General features: G+C 50.8%; 1 protein-coding gene across 7 annotated transcripts in view; it reads right to left on the bottom strand.

The window, feature by feature from the left end:
* The window catches only part of RPH3AL (rabphilin 3A like (without C2 domains)), a 170,722-nt gene that overhangs the window by 11,023 nt on the left and 137,835 nt on the right, over positions 1 to 21,864 (bottom strand). For all 7 annotated transcript variants that reach the window (XM_066263110.1, XM_066263113.1, XM_066263111.1 and 4 more), the window contains one exon: positions 15,403 to 15,577. In XM_066263110.1, coding sequence (XP_066119207.1) covers positions 15,403 to 15,577 — 175 coding nt within the window. The remainder of the gene's footprint in view (positions 1 to 15,402; positions 15,578 to 21,864) is intronic.

A 21,864-nucleotide genomic window follows, 5' to 3' on the forward strand; every position in this document is an offset into this window, starting at 1 on the left:
GCCCTTCACTTGCCAGCTTCTGGACCACCCTGAGCCTTTCTTTATCTGTGAGATGGGGAGGGTCACAGGGAACGTCCCTTCTTTGGTTCCCCTTCCAGGCTGCCAAAGGGGACATCAGTGGGGACAGCCCAGGCCAGGCTGGGAAATAAGAGCTAGGGAGTGGAGGGTGTTCTGTGCTTGTTTATTCATTCATCATTGATTTTAATTAACTCCCTCCTTTGGGCTCACAGACAAGAGGCACCGGATAATGAAGACAAATCCTCAAATCAATAGAGATGTGGTCACCAGCACTAAAATCCTGTGGTCCTGTCCTTGCTCGAGGTGCGCCAGATAGAACAGGATGGATGGATGGATGGATGGATGGAAGATAAGAATAGCTTCCTTCAGAGAGAATACAATACTCTGAAGGAGAGCCAGCGAGTGTTCAGGGAGAGGGGAATTCAGGGAGGTCTTCCTGGAAGAGGGGAAATTTAAAGATGGGCTTGATTTACACGTAGAAATGCTTGGGCTAGTATGGGTCCAGTATCCCTGACAGAGACTAGGAAATGCAAAGGCCAGAGGTGAACTTCTCTGGGGCCAGGACAGCCCTAGTGGCTCAAGAGAAAGGTTCTAGGCTCAGGCACTTAAGGGTCAAGGGGTTAGTTTGGTTTAGAGCTGCTCTACCTTGTTTCTCTCCAACAGATTATTGCTTCTGGCAGAGACGAGGCCAAGCAAGAGCCTACCTCCTGCCCACTCCTTTGCTGGGATGTAAAATGCGCCTTCATTAGTTCCCTGACTTCAGCTCTCTACCTGTCTGTCTGTGTCTGTCTTTTCTTTTGCCAATGTGTGCTTTTCTTGCCGATGTTTTAAAAAAGTCTTTGCCTTTGAATCTCTTGTCTTTTCCTCCCTCATGTGTCTGTCTCTATGTGTTCTGAGTCTTCTTTGATTTGTCTCCTGGTTCTTCTTTCTCTGTTGTCAGTTTCTCTCACTCTCCAGTCTCATCTCTCCGCATCTAACTGTCTCTCTTGCTCCAGGCCTCTCTATCACATGCCTTCAGGGTCTGGCTTCCTTGGCCTCTGGGTTTGTCCCTCAGGTCCCTCACCTGGACTGGAATCTCAGCCCCTACTCAGGCCCATGTGCTCAGAATTGGGATATGCGGACAGGCTGCTGGGTTTGCCTGGACCCACGGGCAACCGAGGCAGGGGAGGCCTGGCCCATCCCTCCTGTATGGAGATCAGCAGGCACAGAGAGCCTCCCAGCCTCTGCTGCTGCTCCTGGACCAGCAGTGGGAAATCAGCTTGGCCCCACTGAGCAGCTGCTTCAGCCCATGATGGACAGGCGGCCCCGGGAGGGAGTCGCTGAGCTGAGTGGAGCTAGCACTGCTATCGCCTACGACTTTATTGGAGTCAGACAGGGCAGGCAGCCCAGATTTATTCACTTCATCCAGGTCCCCAAAGGCTGAAAAATCTAGAGTGGGCGGAATTGAGTTGTAGATTTACCTGGTGAGCTAGGTGAGTGCCGGGAGGGTGTACTTTACTGCACACGGCAGAGCCTAGCACAAACCTGCACACGTGAGCTGAACCAAAGCCAGGGAAGGACTGGAGGGGGGCTGGGCCCTGCTTTCCTATTTCAGCTCAGACCAGGGGCAAGGGGCCCCAGACCGCACCTTGCAGCTGGAATCAACCAATCAGCTGAGGCTGTCATCAGGTTTGGACAAATTCGAAGTGACAGCCATGCCCCTGACCTCAGTGGTGTGGCTAATAAGGGCCTTCTGGTCTTGGGAAATTAATTCCCAAGCAGCTCCAACAGGCGGGAGCGCTGCTGGGGGCAGGGGTGGGGCAAAGGCAGTTTCCTGAGTCCCAGGGCTTCTGTTCTGGGGGTGGCCCTTCCATTCACACCCACCCGTACTGGGCTAGGGTTTGGCCTCCCCACGGGCTCCGAAGGTCAAGACAAATTAGTATGCATGGGCTTCTCCTTCAAAACACAGCTGCAGAAGACATGGCCAGGCCTCTCTTTTCCTGGGATTTAGGAAGAAGTCAGAGTTTCCTGAATGCTGCAGGGTTTCATCTTCTGTCCATTCCAAGATCACAGTGTAAGTTATTGGACCTCTTCATGCCTTAGTTGCTTCTTCTATACAACGGGACAATACTGTGCCCACTGCCCACAGGTTGTCAGGGGATTACCTGAAGTAGTGAATGCATGGCACCGGGCCCAGCCTCCTACGAGTGACCATGCAATCGCACCAGCTACTAATGTGGCTGGGGTTTTTTTGTTTGTTTTTAATTTTTAATTTTTTTATTTTCTGAAGTTGGAAACAGGGCGGCAGTCAGACAGACTCCCGCATGCGTCCGACCAGGACCCACCCAGCATGCCCACCAGGGGGTAATGCTTTGCCCATTTGGGGCGTCACTCTGTTGCAACCAGAGCCATTCTAGCGCCTGAGGCAGAGGCCACAGAGCCATCCTCAGCGCCCGGGCAAACTTTGCTCCAGTGGAGCCTTGGCTGCGGGAGGGGAAGAGAGAGACAGAGAGGAAGGAGAGGGGGAGGGGTGGAGAAGCAGATGGGTGCTTCTCCTGTGTGCCCTGGCCGGGAATCGAACCCGGACTCCTGCATGCCAGGCTGACGCTCTACCACTGAGCCAACCGGCCAGGGCCAATGTGGCTGTTTTTATGTGGCCACTCGGCAATGAGGCCTGAGGCCGGCTTCCTTCACCTGCACAGACCAAAGGCAAATGGTCTCTAGGCCCTCAGCTGAGCCTGGCAGAAAGGCAGCTCCACAAGGAGACCGAGGACTGACCGGGTCAGTCAGTGCTTGTCCCGGAGGGGCCCACAGTGAGCTCAGGCATCCCGTGGTGGGCTGGGTGGCATTCAGTTCCCCACGTGGCTGGCGGGAACCACCGACAGGGCTATGCCTTTTTTGTTTATTTATTTTCTAGACCCAAGTAGCAGACCTGCATCCTGAAGACCTGAGTCAGTGGATTGCAGGTGCCATGCTGGACACACAGCTGCCTTCGCAGATGGTTCAGAGACAGTCTTTCCCTCCCTCCTCTCTAAACAGTCCTTTGAGGCTCATGTGTCTGTGTAAGCGATGGTTTCTAATATATAATTAAAACAGATACATATAAAATCTCAGGTACTTCCAGCTCCCCAGGATTCTAGAACCCAGAGAATAAAACAGTAGGAAACAGAGAAAGTGATAATTAAGCATAAGAGATGATCCCGAGGAAAGGACTTTGAAAGGAAGATTCAGTTAGTGCGTAAGCGCTTAGTGAACCTTACTACACGCGGGGTGCGGGGTGGGGGGCGTGGGCGGGGAAGGAGGAGTGCTGGGCGGGTTTGATGGATTTCATTGGCAAAACACACCAGGACTGCTTGTGTGTGTGCGTCTGTGTGAGTGAGGAGGTGGGGTCGATGCTGACACGGGGCTGCTCTTCCCAGTACAGGCAGCCTCACTGCGTGGTCTGGGAGCTGCTTTACCACCTGCCAGAAATTCCTCCATCAGGATTCATCTCTTGGCTTTGGACCTGGAAGATGTGAAAGCTTCAGGACAGCAGACTGTCCCAGCCCCTCATCCCTGTTTTACTCACAGGGAAAACCAGTCTTAGAGAGGAAGGACTCCAAAATACGCCAGTTTTCCTGCCTGGGGTGTCCCCTGTGAAAACTCATCAGCTCTGCAGGGCCTGACCTCTGAAGCTCTTATTGGCGAAGCCCCGGAGGTGATGGCACAGAGGGCGCAGAGCCACCGCGGGCGGGTCTGTGGGGTCAGGGTCAGGGTCCCTGACTGCAGTGGGCTGGGTGTGAGAGGCCTTCACTTCCACAGAGAAGTGTGCTCACTTTTCTTGCAACAGGTGTCTCTGTTGGTCTAACGTCTATTCTTGTTTTCATAGGGATTCTTGGAAACAAGGGGAACTGTTTTTGCTTTCTTCTTAATAACCGCATAAGGGTGATGATCAAGAGTGTCAGAAACAATAGGGAGGGGTGGGGTTGGGGCAAACCAGAGACTGCCAGCCCTGTGTGAAGTGGGGAAGCTGCTACTTAGCCTGTCCACCTTTCCCAGGCAGGGGCAGTAGTGGCAGTCCTGATTAGAAAAGAAGAAGCCAGAACAAGTCTATATTCTTTTAAATGAGAATTCTCCACATTTTAACAAGTTGCCAATGAATTTAAAGAAGTGAGCCAAGATCAACTCACTGCTCCGACAGTTTGCGACCTATAAAAGTGACAAAGGTGCGCTCCTCCAAGGACAGATGGCATCCCACCTCCACAAATGGAAGCCCCATCCCACCTCCACAAATGGAAGCCCCATCCCACCTCCACAAATGGAAGCCCTCCTGCTCTGCCCTGCCTCCTTCTCCCAGCCTCAGCCAGCCTGGCCCCCCGCGCACAACACACACTCCCGGCTGCTCCTCGGGCTGCAGGAAGCTCATGCCTGTAGCATGTCCAGGCTGACGTGACAGAAATGGCAAGTCCAGAGCCTGTTGGGGAAACACTGGGGTGCGAGTGGGGGGAGGGCAGCTGAGTGCTCTGAGGAGCTTCAAAAATGCTAATTTCTCAGGAACAGAGAAAGAAGGAAGGTGGCATAGCAACAGCTGGCTCTGGGCAGTGAGCAATCCTGTCTGAAAATAAAACATTTTACAATCCACAACTGTGGCTCATTAAGAATGAATGGATCTACTGGTATAAATAGCATGCTGCGTTAAGAAGTCAGGAAACAGCATATGCATTTGATGGAAAAACGGCTGCCATGGAACTGCTTATTAGCTCAGTCGGCTGCAGCTCTGTGCTAAATAGACAGAGGCCTTGGGCTCAAAGCTCTGGTGGGCCTGTGGCTTTCTCCAACTTGGACCATAGACTGCATCTCCATCCCCGAAGTCCTGGTTACAGTATGGGGGATTATTATTATTATCCAGGTTACAATAACTCTGGATACACACTAATAAGCACATAGTGAGTTTCTCAACCTACTCTATCTGGCCTCTGCTTAAATGCTCCCAGTGACAGGGAGCTCACTCCTCTGTCAAATACAAAACACACAATTCTCTGGCTCAGTGGTTATTAAGCAAGACAGACAAGTGTCTCCCTGCTCTGTTCTAGCTCTGCTTTTGGGGAAAGCAGCCCAAACTGGCCATGCCATTTATTATGTCTGATGGGGTACAGGCTGGGTGAACAAAAGGCAGCATAAGCAGAAATGAGCTGACCCATCTCCTCCGCCCTGAGTGGGGTCCTGAGAGCAGGACAGATGCTGGGACGGAAGGGCATGAAGACCTGCTGAGTACAAGCTGCTGAGCAGGCAGAGGCTGGGGCACAGAGCTGATCCAAGAGCTATCTGAGACGCAGAAGAAGCTGCTGCCACACTGCTGTCCCCACAGGGCTCTCAAGCCTTTGTCTCTGTCTCTTTGCCCTGCTTCTGGAAGCCCTTCCTCAGAAGGCTGGCAGCAACCCTCTTACTTGAGCTGGCCTCAGTGGCTCTGTTCCTGGCAACCAAAAATCCTCTCACCAAGTCCGTGAGAAGAAAGCCAGCATGTGTGATGATTTGGGCAACAGCTTTTCTCATACCACGCTCAGAGGGGAGGTGTCTGGGCCAGAAATCAGAAGCCTGGGAGCCAGGCCCTTCTGGCCGCAGCCTACGTGCCCTTGAGCAGACGTCTCCCTTCTCATCCATCACTAAGAGTCAATTGCACTGTCTGCAGCTGCCCCATGGGCTGTTCTGAGCATCAGATGAGATAATGACCGTGAGTCACGGAGCTCTGGCTGAGGCCACCGCAGCACCCAATGACTTGGCTTCTCCAGGGGCCTGGAGATGGTGGCGTGGGAGCAGGGGAAGGTTAACTGCAGGGTCACTTGGGAAGGACGACCCCACGTACACGTTTGTAGGCTGAGTGCAACCAGACTGCTCAACGTAAACAACCCCAAAGCTTGCTTCCACTGGTCTGCAAACAGAACGACACAGTTGAGAATTTTTTTAAAAAATTGTTTAAAATCTGATGAATAAAGTGATAATGAAACTCCTATTTTTCTTAAAACTACTCAACTGGAACAAAGACAAATCCAAGACTGAAGTACCTTTCCAGACAGACCTCGAGGTGAACCGGTGTGTAATTCTGTTAGAATCCACCCAGGAGGCCTGTGCTCTGCCTGGGGGGTGACTGAGCCACGGGTGGGAAGGTTCCTGCAGACGGTCCTGCGGAGGGACCCTGTGGCCCAGGCCTCCGTGGGGATGGGAAAGGGAATTTCCCTCACGGTGATGGGGAGCTCAAGGCACCAGCCTGTGCTCAGGTGGGGGCTTTTGTTAAGGAACTCCCAATCTGCCAGGCCACAGGGCAGTGATGAAGGCTTATGCCCCTCCCCTTCCCAGCCTCAGGCTCCCTGGGAGAGAACACAGCAAAGCCTCACTGATCCAGGGATCAGTCTCCTAGGACCCCAGTTCTACACCTCCATCTGAGAAGAGGACACACGCCCTAAAAAGCCTGCTGAACATGATGGGCCCTAGACTTGGGGTTTCAGCAGCCACCCCCCATTCAGGTGCTCTGCAACAGCTGGGAAGGGGGGGCAGGCCAGACCCTGAGCAGACCTGGGCAGTGTTGCCTCCTGATCACAGCACTGCGGCTAAAGAAAATAAGAAGCCCCATCATATTAAGTATCTTGGCACTGGAGGTAGAGAAGCATAAAATCCTATCTGAGACTAACTTCTACGTGCAATGACTTCAGTCAGGTAAATTCAACTCTCCAGCTCTCACAGGAAATCAGGCCCTCTAGTACTGGTACCACCCCCTCTCCCTTGCCTGCTTCTATTAATCATGAAAGGCCAAAAGGCCTAAGAACATAAAGGCTTAAACTTCCAGTCTCCCCTTTGATCTTTCTTCTTTTCTTTATAGTGATGGCTGGAACCACAGCAACCATCATGGGACCATGAGGGAAACAGCAAGACTTGTAAAGACAACAGTTTTGATGTCACTGGGCTGCTGAACCAATGCTACAGTAACCTTCCTCTACGCTTTCCAGAATATGAGGGGAGGCCCTGGCCAGTTGGCTCAGCGGTAGAGTGTCGGCCTGGCATGCGGGGGACCTGGGTTCAATTCCCAGCCAGGGCACATAGGAGAGGCGCACATTTGCTTCTCCAGCCCCCCCTCCTTCCTCTCTGTCTCTCTCTTCCCCTCTCGCAGCCAAGGCTCCATTGGAGCAAAGATGGCCCGGGCGCTGGGGATGGCTCCTTGGCCTCTGCCCCAGGCGCTAGAGTGGCTCTGGTCGCGGCAGAGCGATGCCCTGGAGGGGCAGAGCATCGCCCCCTGGTGGGCAGAGCATAGCCCCTGGTGGGCGTGCCGGGTGGATCCCGGTCGGGCGCATGCGGGAGTCTGTCTGTCTCTCCTCATTTCCAGCTTCAGAAAAATACAAAAAAAAAAAAAAAAAATACACTGTAATATGATCAATGCATAATAAAAAAAAACAAAAACAGAATATGAGGGGGAAAAAATCTCTTATTACGCAAATATTCAAGACTAATATGGTACCTCCTAACAAATGTCTTTTTATGCACAGCTCAAGGGTGGGAATCCAGATCAAAGGAAAGAAGCCTGCGGAAGAGGTGGGCCCAGCTCCAAAGCGATTAAGACCCAGGACACCACAGCACTGGTTCCACCATTTCCACCTTATATGTATTTCCCAGAGAACAGAGATCTCTAGTAGTGTATGAGGGCTGACTTTGTTTATTGCTGCCATAAGCTTGGAGCAATGACCTGACAGGAAAATGGAGCATGGAGCACATACACCATTGGGACTGATGGGTGGGAGGGTGGAGACCTTTCCCCAGAGGTTGCCAGGCCAGGCCCAAGGCCAGGCACCAGGAGAAACTCAGGTCACACCGTTCCCCACCTCGTTGCAAAGAAAGGCTGATTGCTCTGCTGTGAGCAAGCTTGTAGGGGGCTCACCAAAGGGGTCTGCGGGCAAATCCTAGGCCAAAATCAACTCCCAGTGACCAGAGGGGAGGGTAGCAAATCCAGGCGGTCAGCCCACCCGTCCTCTATGTGCCAGAGTGTCACCAGCTCTCTTTAAAATAACACAGAGGATAAAAACATGGCTAATCTTTTTCTAATGCAGTCATTTGTTATTTTTAACATTTAGAAATTTAATCTATCTGCAATGCGTTTCTGGATACCATGGACTATGGAATGGGATGGGAATCTAATTATGCTAGCTCCTGTTGTTAAATAAAACCTGTTACTTTCTCATCGAACTGAGAGGCTACCAATGTTCAGCTTCCATATACATTCTTAGGTCTATTATATCTCTATTCGGTTCCACTTATCTATTTATTCTATTTATTCTGGTGTCAGTATTCTACTGTTTCGATTAATTAAAGTAACTTTATAGTAAGCTTTAACATTTGGTCAGACAACTCCATAACTCCTACTACCCTTGCTATTCTTTTTAAACAATGTTATTAAACTATTCTTTAACTTCCTTATGAAGATTTTTTTTTCAGTGAAGTGAAAGGCAGGGAGGCAGAGACAGACTCCTGCATGTGCCCCAAACGGGACCTACCCGGCAAACCCCCTATTGGGAGATGCTCTGCCTATCTAGGGCCGCTGCCCCATTGCTCGGCAACCGAGCCATCTCAGTGCCTGAGGCTAGGCCATGGAGCCATCCTCAGTGCTCTGGGCCAACTTGCCTGAACCATTTGAGCCATGCTGTGGGAGAGGAAAAGGGGAAGAGAGGAAGAGAGAAAGAGACAGAGAGAGAGAAGGGGGGGAGGGGTGGAGAAGCAGATGGGCACTTCTCCTGTGTGCCCTGGCTGGGAATCAAACCCAGGACTTCCACATGCCGGGTCGATGCTCTATTGCTCAACTAACTGGCCAGGGCTTTTTTTTTTTTTTTTTTTTTTTTTTGAGAAAGACAGACAGAAAAAGAGGGAGAAGCATCAACTCACAGTTGTGTCACTTTAGTTGTGCACTGATTGCTTCTCATACGCACACTGACCAGGGAGCAGACCCGGGACCTCGGGCTCAAGTGGAGCTGGCAAACCCCCTTGCTCAAGCCGGTGACCCTGCACTCACGCTGGCAACTTTGGGTTTCAAACGGGTGACATCAGAGCTCTGAGTGGATGCTCTATCCACTGTGCCACCAACAGTCAGGCTCCTTACAAAGTTGTGTTCTTTTTTCTTTTTTTCCAAGTGAGAACAGGGGAGATAGACAGACTACCACATGCACTTGGACTGGGATCCACCCAACAACCCCTGTCTGGGGCTGATGCGCAGTGGATCTGGGGCCATGCTCCCAACAGAATTATTTTTAGCACCTGAGGCACAGACTCCATGGGGCCATCCTCAGTGTCCAGGCAGATGCGCTTGAACTAATTGAGCCATGGCTGCAGGAGAGGAAGAGAGAGAGAGAGAGAGAGAGAGAGAGAGAGAGAGAGAGAGGGAGGGAAGGGGGAGCGGAAGGGGTGGAGAAGATGTTCGCTTCTCCTGTGTGCCCTGACCAGGAATCAAACCAGGAAATCCACATACCAGGTGGATGCTCTACCACTGAGCCAACTGGCTAGGGCCACAAAGTGTTTAATTGAAATACAATTCATGTACCATAAAATTCACCCTTTGAAAGTACAGTGTTTTTTAGTATATTCATAAAGTCATGCAACCACCACCACTATCTAATTTCAGAACACCTTCACTGCTTTTAAAAGAAACCCTGTACTCATTGGCAGTTCCTCCACATCCTCCCCGGCCCCGGGCAGTCACTGGTCTTTCTGTCTCCACGGACTTGCCTGTTCTGGACATTGCACATAAGTGGGACCCTACGCTGTAAGGCCTTTGTCTCTGGCATATTTCACTGAGCATAATTCTGCAACGTTCACCCATGGTGTGGTGGTTGTTAGTACTGCATCCTTTCTAAGGCCGATATTTTCCACTGTATGCCACTTTTTGTTTATCCAATAGAATAATGAAAAACATCCGAATTCACTTCTCCCTAAAGACTCCATTGGGAATCGGATAGCTGTTCCCCTTACTAATTCAGAGGGCTCAAGATTCTTCTCTGCCTCTCTGTTCATGTCTTAGTTCTTGTCCTGTGATAAGATTCTATCATTTTCTTTATGGTGGACCTATAATTAATCCTCTTTTAAAATTTGTTTCTAGGCATTTTATAATTTTTGCTGCAATGATGAATGGATTTTTCCATTTCTACTTCTGATTAGTCAGGATAGAGTAAAACTATTGATTTATTTTTGTATGTAAATTATTGACTAACTTTGTATCCTAGCACTTCCCAAATTCTCTTAAGCCTAATGGGTTATTTAAGACTCTCTTGGGCTTTCTTGGTATACAATCATATCATCTGCAAAAAAGAGAATTTCTTCTCTTTTCCAATAGTAAGAGATTTTATTTTCTTGCCTTATCACATTAGTTAAATACTACAGAATATTGTTGAATGACTGATGATGCACTGTTCTTAGTTTGCATTTTGATAGCTCATGGCTTCAGTGCTTTCTTTTATTTATTTATTTATTTATTCATTTTTAGAGAGGAGAGGGAGAGACAGAGAGAGGAGAGACAGAGAGAGAGAAGGGGGGGAGGAGCTGGAAGCATCAACTCCCATATATGCCTTGACCAGGCAAGCCCAGGGTTTTGAACCGGCGACCTCAGCATTTCCAGGTCGATGCTTTATTCACTGCGCCACCACAGGTCAGGCAGTGCTTTCTTAATGAATGTGATATTTGGTGTTAGATTTTTCTCTTTTTGGTGAGTAATTTCTTTTCATTCTCCTATTACTTAAACTTTTTATTTAGCAGACACTTTTAACTTTGGAGGGGAAGGTATTTTAAAGCAAGATAGGAAACCTAGAAACTGCAAGGCAAAAGAAGGACATGCTTGACTTCAAGAAAATTAAGAAAAAAAATTGTTTTGGAATGACAAGATACTATGCAAAATATAAAGTCAAGGAGAAAGATATTTGCAACCTGTTTAGTATCCCTAATATATCAATAAAAGGAAAACATTTAATAAAAAATAAGCAATGGATTTAAACAGGTAATTTTAAAAAGAGGAAACCTGAATAATAAAGAAATAATAAAGACTTAAAAAGATATTCAAATGTGAAAATTAAAATAATTAAATATCACCCTCCACCAGGTCTACTTGTCAAAATGATAAATACCAACACTATTCATGGCAGGCAAGGATGCAGGAATAAATGAGTATAAAAAAACAGTAACATTTTTGGACTATTGTTGGAATGTCTATTGAGATTTAAAACATACAAACCCATTTTTGGAAACCTACCCCATGGAAATAAAAGCATGATATACATATAAAGGTGTTTTATTACCGCTGGTAGTATGAAAAGCCAGAAAGAATTTGAATGTCTATCAATAGGTGAAGAATTAAATAACAATACAAGACATAATGAAATTTTATTCAGCCATTATAAATAAAATAAAGTAAAATCTATATCTATTGATCTGGAGGGATGCCCATAATATTATTTTAAGTGAAAAAAGCAACCTGCAGAGTTAAGGGTAAACACCTACTTTTGTTAACTAAAACAAAAGCAAAAACAAAACAAAAAATAACCCAATATCAGGTATATGTTTGTAGGAACAGGGAAAAAGGTTTTGTTTGAGAAGAGATTTTAATTTGTAATATACTTTTAAATTTACTTGTTAAAATATATTATGTATGCTTATGTAATTAAAAATTAACAAAGAAAATTTAAAGAAAAAAGAAAAAGGACCTGGCTCAGAAACATCAATACATTTCATTTGATGGTTTCGTGGACTGAAAAGTTCATGGCTTGTGTCTATTGATTATCTTTCCTCCCAAAGGTCAGGAGAAAGAAAGCGAGGTGAGCTGGAATGGGGGGAGAAGCTGGGAGCCACAGCTGTGCCAGCCCAAGGGCTGCGAGAGGGATGGAGAGGGAGGAGAGGGAGGAGAGGGATGGAGGAACAGGGGTGGGTGCGGTGGAGGAAAGGGAAAGAGGGTCAGAGAGAGTGTGCTGGTCAGGATCAGCGTCCATACCTGGGAGCAGGGACCTCGGGGCAGAAGGGGGATGCTGACCCTGGGGTCCCCACAGGCAGTAGCCTGGGATGAGAGACTCCTCATGAAAGTGGGTGATTTTAACATCCTCTGTTTCCTGAGGCTGTCCAACTGACCCCTGACCTAGAGGAGCATGAATGAAGCCTCTCCATAGATCTTTCAAATATCCTGGGGCAGGTGGGTGTTCAATCATTCATCTCGGAAGCATCTCTCCTGTGCCTTACTCATGCTAAGAAATCGGCCTGCTCAGGGAGCCATGGCCCTGTCCCCATGCAGCTTCCAGAGCGCTGGGGGAACCACACTCCACTGGCCACTCTTTCCACTTGGCCTCAAGCTCAGTGTTGGCTGAATTGGCTGCCATGAGGATAGGGCTTACCAGACAAGCTTTGACCTGGACCACACACGGTAGCTCTGACAGCAGCCAGCTGCCTAGCACCTGGGCGCTGCTGATGGTGGGGCTGGGGCTGGAGAGAGAAACCCCTCTTGAAGGTGGAAATACACCAACCGGTTCCCCAGTCAGTAGCGGTCTGGAAAGGCCTGGTGACACCCCTGCGCCACACTGCCAAGGCTGCTCAGTGGGGCTGTCTGCTGCCAGGAGCCCGCCCAGCCTGAGAAGGACTCCAGGTGAAGGCAGCAGCCCCTGGCAGCTTGGGGGACTTCCTAGAGGCAGGCATGGCCGAGTCCTCCCAGCGGCTGCCACAGACTTGACTGGAAGCCACATGAACCAGGAAGCCACAGAAGGGCTAGCCCTCCTAGAGGGCTCCGCCTTTGCCTTTGCCCCCGGACCCAGAACCAGCTATAAGGATGGTTCCAGCTGGCCCAGGTCTATGGTCTCCCGCAAGTGTCTGGGAGCTGCCCGAGAGCCTCGGTGAGTGCATGGCCAGGTCTGGGGTGGCCAGGAGGCCCAGATTCAATCAGAAAGCACAGATTCTGGCTTCTGCACAGGCTTATCAGAGAGGACAAGCGCAGCCACCCAGGGTCGGGCTTAGAAACTGGTCAGGAACAGCCGGCCTGTTGGTGACTCTGGTGACCTCCCTTGCAAACCCCTGACACTGGCTTCTATGGCACTGAACCTCTCTGCTTTCCTCTTGCCTCTCCTGCTACGTCTCCTTCACCCCCTCCACCCACTCCTATTCCTCCCTCTCCTCAACTAAGGGTCTCCCCAAGTTTAGTTCTGCCCACCACATGCGCCCCACACATTTCTGGTGCGCCCTGTCTGGGTGGGTGCAGACACCTCCTGGGCCTCCACAATCTGCCCAGGGCCATCATCAGCCCTCACTGCCTGCTGCCCCAGGACAAAACACACAGGTCACCTATCAAGCAGAAGGGCCACCACCTTCTGCTTGGCACTGCCTGGCACAGGGCCTGGCCTGTAGGAGGCGCTATCTTGTGCCCTGGGAGGCTGGAGGGCTTCCAATCTGGTCTGCAGAGGGAGACAAGTTCACATGAGGGGCCTCCACATGGTCTGGCCTCAGGGCAAACTTGGTGAATCCACGTGCCCACCCTGAGTGTGTGGGCCGCTGGCTTCCTCACCCCCATAATTAAAAGGCCGTCTGTGCCTGTGTGGCTGAGGAGCAGACAGAGTGTGCGCGTGCACGTGTGTGCCATGCTGATGCTGCAGCAGACATGGGGGCCTCCGGGCTCCCCTCCCCAACTCACTCGAGGCAACATTCTAAACCCAGGAGTGTCCCTCAGCTTCGGTTTCCACGGCTGTGTCTCTGCCCTCAGCCGAGGGACACTGACTCACCCCCACAGCGGTCAGAACTGAAGAAAGGCCCAGCGCTGAGGGTGGACACGGGAAAGAAGGGAAGAGGGAGCCACTCCAACAAATATCCCAGGCTCCCCCTGCGGCTGGCCAGCCACAGCGCCCCCCTCAGGCCAGGCCCAGCCAGGCCCACTCTCCTTGACCTGTCCCTGTCTCCACTTGCAAGTGGTCCCTGCCTGTCCCTGGCAGTGAGGGCCGGGAGAGAACTCCTGGGAATCCGAAGTGCAGGCAGAGTCCTGCAGGAGCAGCAAGGAAGGCCCGCGGCAGACGAGCGAGGTGTGCCGAGGAAAAGATCCCCGGAGAACCGACGTCAAGCTGCCCATCGCGGTTATGTTTGAAAGGGCCAAGCTACAGGGAATTTTTACCTGCTAAATTATATCTTCTGATAACCTTCACAATTTTTTAATAAACATGCCATACATTTTTTGGGTGTGTGACAGAGACAGGAAAAGGGACAGATAGGGACAGACAGACAGGAAGGGAGAGAGATGAGAAGCATCAATTCTTTCTTGTGGCTCCTTAGTTGTTCACTGATTGCTTTCTCATATGTGCCTTAACCGGGGGGCAACAGCAGACCGAGTGACCCCTTGCTCAAGCCAGCAACCTTAGGCTCAAGCTGGTGAGCCTTGCTCAAACCAGATGAGCCCGCTCTCAAGCTGGCGACCTCGGGGTTTCAAACCTGGATCCTTCACATCCCAGTCCGATGCGCTGTCCACTGCACAATCACCTGGTCAGGCCATGCCGTACTTTTGTAACAAGGAAAAAAAGCCCAAATGTTCGAGAGCCCTCTGAGACTCCTATTTTCTTGGGTCTACAAACCCAGGAAAACACTTGGCATCAGGATGAGCCTCATCTCATTCAGGACCTTTCTTCCTGAGTCTTGGGCTGAAACTCAGGCACTTCCGGTCAGAAGGAGCCAGAGCCCAGCGGCAGGACCCTGTCCTTTGTTCCCAGCTCTGTCACACATCAGTAAGCTCTTCCTTTTGCCTGGGCCTCAGGCTACTCATTTATTAACTGGGGCTAATAAAGGCCTGTTCTGTCCACTTTCAGAGGCTGTTGTGAGACCAAGAACTTTGAAAACAAAATCATGAACATTAAGGCATCTTGCAAGCTGTGCAGGGATGTCTGCCTGGCTCACCTTCTGATGGTGGCCGCACCTGGAAGGCAACCATATCAGGCAGCCACCACAAATACCAAGGGGCCCTTGGCACAAGGTCACTTTCCTCAGTAGGAGGACCAGGGAAGCCAAGAAACCCCCCTAATTGAGACACAAGACAAGTGCTGAGATGAGATGGTACAGGCCTGCTTTGGAAAGACACATTTTCATACTTTGCAAAAATCTCAACTGACATCACATTTCTGCAAAAATTCAGTGTTGTTCACGGCCTCCCCACCTCTGTATTAGTGCTTGTTTGTGAAATGAGCCCCTCAGGCTGCAGGGAATCACTGTGTTGAGGTCCAGCCACTCACGTGGGTGCATGTAAGTAGTTGAGGGCACAGAGAGGGATGAAACATCAGTATGAGCCACGTGGAGAATGTGGCAGGCATTGCCGGGTGCCCATGGCACTGGCTGGCTGATGGCCTAAACAGTTAGTCAGCTGCTATCCCGGGAGAGGGGACAAAGGGAGGGACTTACCTCTCCCACGGGCCCATGTGTAGACTCGACTGGTCTCAGTGCTTCTGGGCTCTTGCTCAATTGGCTCCACAGGCAAAGGTCGTAAGTGAGGGTCATCAGCCCGGCCGGGGGTCTTCAAAGGCAGAATGTACTTGGGGAGCCCTTTGTAGAACCAGGCCCCTGACCTCTTCCAGACCTGAGTGGGGGAGACACCTGCTTAGAGCACAGGACGCAGAGCAGCCCCTGCACCACGCTCCCACACAGGCCCACCCTCCGTCCTGGAGCAAGGCTGGAAAATGCTCAGTAGATGCCACCGTGCTCCTCCTGCTTGCCCTTCCCCCTGTGACTCTGGAGGCTGGAGGAAGGGGCTGCTGGGCCACGCAGGGTACTGGAAGCTGTCAGGAGAGTGGCTCGGGAAGAAACCATCTGTAGCAGGCACAGAGGGCCAGAATCTCAGAGAGCCACAGAGAAGAATTCAGAACAGCAACTGAGATAAGGCCCCTGAACTTAATGACTACTTTGTACAAGACCCAGTGCTGCCTAATCTCTTTTCTGAGGAAGTAAATAAATAGTGGTCTTTAGTATGAGTGGGAGTATGTGAAGGAATGATGTGACCTTTTAAGGGAAGAGGAAGACTCGGTGGTTTGAATTCTAGATCCTGGACCTGTCACCTAGCAGCTGTGAGATTTGGACACATCCTGACCCTCAATGTCATCACCTGTAGGCAGATGTAGGAACAGTGCCCATCTCACAGGGCGGCCATGAGGATCAGACTAGCAAATGAACACAGGCCCACCGCCCAGTGCTGGGCACAGAGCAGCCACTCGACGGATAGGACGCTTGTCATTGTCATTGTCCCCTACCTCCTCCCACCTGACAAATGCGAACAGATTTACAACGAGAGGACCAAGTCCCTTACTTAAAAGGGGGAACTTAAACTCAGAAGGCCAGTCCTGGCCAAGTAGCATTTCCCCAATAGGCCAAGGTTGTGGGTTTGATCCCCTGTCAGGGTACATACAAGAATCAACCAATGAATACAGAAATAAGTGGAACAGATCGATGTTTCTCTCTCTCTCTCTTCCCCTTTCTCTCTTTCTAAAATTAATCAACATATAAATTTAAAAAATAATAGAACCAGAAGGGCAGAGTCTGCCCTGATTCTCTCTAGGACAGTGTTTCCTTCTCCCCAAGCTTCCTCTGTCCTCAGGTGAGTCCTGCAGGATAGTAAAAGGGGCCACTCAACAAAACAAAACAGAAACAAAAAGGTCCCTGATGATACACACCGGAAAGCACAAGGTTAAACAAGCTCTGTGACTACAGGAATTCTCAGAGCCTTTAGTATGCCCGTGTGCACAGGGTTCTCCAACAGGGCGAAGAGCGGACAGTGCTTTCCACTTGGAACAACCTGACCAGTCTTCCTGTGCAACTCAACTCTAGTCATGGTCAGCGTACACACAGCCCTTGGCTGAGCACTCAGCTCTACAGCACTGCCTTTCACTCATTGAGTGATGGGAATGTCTCCAAGTGGTCAGCAGCCACCTCTTCATGCTCCGGAGTGTGAGACACAGGACCAGAGTCCCAATCCTGTCCCTGGTACGAGTCACCCCCTCCCTCCCAGCTGCTCTCTGCGGAAGGGCCTGCTTTTATGGGGCTCTTGAATAACAGAACCTGCCTGCTGGGATGAATGCTTTGGAACACCCTCTCTCATACTCTCACAGCCTTCCTACAATACATAGTAACCATTTGAATTGTTAACACCCACACATGACCTAAAATTCACAAAATACATGATTAAAAAGTCTTCTCCCCCATTCCTAGCATCTGGTGATAACAGTCTCTAGGAAGCTCTATTATTATTCCCACTGTCCAGATGGAAAAACTGAGGCTCTGACAAGTTAAGCCACTTGCCCAAGGCTAACCCACTACTCTGTTAGCCTCTACTCCACATTGGAGGCCATACAGTCTGACCCCAAAAGTTTACAGATACAGAGTAGATGCTCACTAAGTTGTGGCTGAGTGGTGAAGAAATCTTCAGTGGGTTCTCAGCATGGACACTAAGTGTCCTGCAGACTGGATGCCTAAAGGGGATGGAGGTGCCATACAGGGAGATAAAATTAACATAAGTAGCAGCTGCCAAGGCCACCCTGTCCCTGCTGCAGAGCTGCTATGTGGCTCCTGAGAGCAGGTGCCTTAGCCAGAGGCAATATGGGGCCAGCAAGGGGCTCACTCGCCTCCCTCTGCCTAGCGAAGGCCTGCCCATCCACCAGTGCTGGCTTTGCCTGCCCTCCCTCTGGGACAGGAGCATGCCAGCCTCCTGTCCCCTAACATGAGCTGAGCCTCCTGGGGGAAGGGACCAAATGAAGCAAACCCTCAAGAGCCATTGTGAACGGCGGGGCCTGGGTGGGCTTGGACCTGTACCACACTGCCTCCCCACGCTGCCACGGAAATGGCTTTGTGGGTGGGGCACACTCCCCTCATGCCTGGCCAGCTGAGATCCTGTCTGAAGTGGAGCGGATGGGACAGCCCTGAGGGTGACTCAGAAATGTGGCTCACTCTTCATTCCTGTGTGGTGTTTATAGGGAGAGACCAAGAAACACTACAGAGCAGTGCTTGGGGACGCCACAACATCAAGCACATCATTAACGCTCAGCGAGCCCTCTCCTCACAGCCTCCATGCTGTCCCTGTGGAGCTGGGGCTATCATGCCAGCTCATGAGTGTGCATGCTTGCTTTCTTTTCATTTAAAGAATGTTCACTTGCGCTAAAATGCACGTGACATGCAACTTACCATCTTACCATTTCTATGTGTACATTCCCCTCGTTGGGTAGTCAATCTCCAAAAGTGTTTTCATTTTATAAAACTTACATATTTCTATTCATTAAACAACTCCCCATTCCCCTCTCCCTGCAGCCCCTGGTGACCACTGCTCTATTTTCTCTCTTTGAATTTGACTATTCTAGTACCTCATATAAGTAGAATCAAACATTTGTCTTTTTGACATATATATAGTATTTGGTTTATTTCAGTTAGCATAATGTCATCAAGGTTCATCCATGTTGCCACATGCGTCAGAATTTCCTTCCTTTTTCAGGCTGAATAATATTCCATTGTACGGATATGCCACCTTTTGTTTATCCATTCATCCATCAAAGGAAACCTGGGTTGCTTCCACCTTTTGTCTGGTCTTTTCCTTTTTTATCTGTCTCTCCTACTAGGGTCTATCATCCCAGAGGGAGGGTCAGGGTGCCTTGGCACACTCCTGACAGAGTAAGTGCTCAATAAACACTTGCTGAGTGGCTGAACTGACAGCGTGGATTGTTTGCTGGAATGTGTCCCAATCCATAAAGTCTGCCACCTTCCTAGGGAAGTGGCCTGAGGGTTTCACCCAAGTTCTTGTAATAAATCAAATGACTTTATTGCTTCAGATTAAAAGAGGGATAAAGGAAGTGCCCAGCAGGGGAAGCCAGCACAAAGCAAGCGCTAATGAAACTCCCTGACCCCGAGCTCCAGAGCGCAAGGCAGCCACATGTCCGCGTCCCTCCTCCGGCACCAGCGAGGCCCACAGCACTGGCTGCCCCACCCTACCTGCTGTATCACAGTCCGGGGCCCATGCCGCCAGCCTCGTCTCCTGCTGCAACAATCCACCTCTACCCCTAGCCCCCACCTAAAAACACTGATCAGCCAAGTGCTTTGGGAAAACAGAATAAAGAACACAGGTTTAAACTATTAGGTTGAACTGCATGAAATTCCTGATAGTCAACCTTTTTAATGGTTTCTAACCGTTTTTGAACCATAAACCCCCCTGTCAATTTTATACAATTCACTCCGATATTTATGCTCAACAGAGGCAATGATACCACGGGTCTGCCAGGCCCACAGTGCCTCCCCAGGGTCCGGGGCAGGTCAGCTATTCCGAGTCCACTGTAACGGGGCCTGGAGTCTGTCTGCTATTCCTGTGAGCACTGTAGTCTGGTGAAGGCCTGATGCCATCACAATGGGCAAGAGACCCGACCGGACTGGCCAGTGATCCTGGACCAGCTCGAGGAGCAGCCCTTTCTGAGTGCTTGCAGAGGGGGCACAGGTGCATCACCCCCAGTAAGGAGAGCACACCTGGGGGGAGGTGCATAAAACACACGGTCAGTATTTTGGGAAATGCCTTCCGTGCGGGAGGGCAGGACTGGCGAGGCAAGTGTGAGGGATCCCAGTGGGGCTGAGTGCTGGGCGGCCACCCCTCCCCCCCACGTCGATCCATGAACATCCTCAGACCTTCTCTTGCCTCGGTGCCCACCTGCACCCTGGAAAACACACAACAGTAGGTTTTAATCACGTAGTTTCTACTCACTCCCTGCATCCAGGCCCATCGCCCACTGCCTGGCACCATTGCCTGGTTCATTCCCCTGCTACAGTGGCAGGAAAAGCCCTCCGAGGAAATTAACCCCCACCCACCCTGTCTGGGGCCACAGCTCAGAAAAGGTTCACTGGCTGAAGAAGCTGTGCGATTCTGCAAAGCCCCACTCTGTTCCCCATGTGTGGTTTGTGCGATAAGGCTAGCAAAGCAGCCAGCCTTGAAAATGCCATTTAATGAGAAAAGACCCTCACAGCCACCTCGGTGCTTGCCTTGGGTGGCCAACGGCACTAAATCCTCCTCCTAGCACCGCTCTCCCTGCTCTGCTTCCAGGTTTTTATTCCGATTTCAGCTCACGGCCAACATGACTGCAGAGACTGATGGATGTTAGCCAAGCTGTTCCCAGGGACTTTTAATTACCATGATAATGATCGCTAATCATCGGCATTTCCTAAATGGTTGTGGATTGAGAAGTTGGTACTTGCCAGATCCCACTGGCAAGAAGGGGAGGCCTAGGGGCCCAGCCAGTGGGGAGGATGGAGAGGGGCAGCTTGACCTCTGTCCCTGTCCAGTGCTCCGCCCCTTATGTGCGTTACCATCACTCCCTGTGTCCCATGCAATTAGGACTGCACCTGCCTGAGCTTTGGTTGAGGGGCCTAGGCTCTCCACCCTTGCCCCACAGGGGTGGGGCAGTCTGTGGCTTTGGCACATGTTCTTCCTTAAACCTGGAGTGCCCTCCATCCTTGTCTCCATCAAGCAGCGACACTTCCCTTAGGAAGCCTTCTGTGCCACCTCACAGAATTAGCATGCCTCTGCCGTGCTCCTGGAAGCCAGGTGTACCACTGGGCTCCACCCAGCTGGGAAGCTGCACGCTCTTCAAGGGCCAGGCTGGGTTGAACTGTCCCCCATTCCTGGGACCCAGCACGAATCTTGGACCTGCAGGAATTCTGCTGAGTGACTAACTGAATGAACAAATAAAGAAGGCAAAGAAAAAGAACTGTCCCCAGGGGACAGAACCTGGATCTCTGTCTTCAGGAAGACCGTGCTCTGTCAGCCTTGAAACACCACAGGAAATAGCCTGTTATAGAGGGGTCTTCTTGCTTACACTTTGGTCACTTTAAAAGGAGTCTCTTAGGTCCTGGCCAGTTAGCTCAGTCAGTTAAAGAGTGTTGTCCCAAAACAACAAGGTTGTGGGTTTAATCCCTGGTCAGGGTATACACACAGGAAGCAACCAACCACCGCATCCCCCTCAAAAAATGCATGACTGAGTAACAACAAATGCTTCCCTTCCCCCTCCCCTTTCTCTCCCTTCTACTCTCTCTCTCTTTCTAAAAATCAATAAAAATTAAGCCCTGACTGGATAGTTCGGTTGGTTGGAACATCGTCCCAGAGTATGGACATTGCCAGGTTCAATTCCCTGGTCAGGATACATACTTGATTTTCCTGTCTCTCTCTCTCTCTTTGCCTTTCTCTGTCTCTCTCAAAAAAAGAGAGGGGTCTCTTAAAGGGGCAACCCACCTTGGCAGAGAGGGCGCATGGAGAGAGAGAGAGAACCTGTGCCAGCCTCCCAGGAACTCTAACAGCAAGGTATACTTCACAGCATGGCCAATAAGGCCCCAGAACTGGGCCAGGCCCTGCCTTCCTCCCCAGCCTCAGCTCTCCTTTCCTGCGGGCCCCCACACCCTGGATCAGCCAGACACAGCCTCTGTTCCCTGACCAGGCTAAGCCATCTCTTCCCTCCAGGCCTTTGTATGAGCTGTTTGGTTTTTTTCTCTCCCCTGAGGAAATCCAGCCTTCAGGCAATTACTTTAATCCCGAAGCTTCCTCAGAACTATGCAGATCACTGCAGCACACACTGTCATGATTGCCTATTACATGTCTATCTGCTACATCTGATCAAAAGCTCCATGAGGGCAGGCCCTGGCCGGTTGGGGTGTGCGGGGGACCCGGGTTCGATTCCCGGCCAGGGCACATAGGAGAAGCGCCCATTTGCTTCTCCACCCCCCCCCTTCCTCTCTGTCTCTCTCTTCCCCTCCCGCAGCCAAGGCTCCATTGGAGCAAAGATGGCCCAGGCGCAGCGCTGGGGATGGCTCCTTGGCCTCTGCCCCAGGCGGCAGAGCGACACCCCGGAGGGGCAG

Source organism: Saccopteryx bilineata, chromosome 2 (genome assembly GCF_036850765.1).
Source record: "Saccopteryx bilineata isolate mSacBil1 chromosome 2, mSacBil1_pri_phased_curated, whole genome shotgun sequence".
In the NCBI taxonomy this organism is placed as follows: domain Eukaryota; kingdom Metazoa; phylum Chordata; class Mammalia; order Chiroptera; family Emballonuridae; genus Saccopteryx; species Saccopteryx bilineata.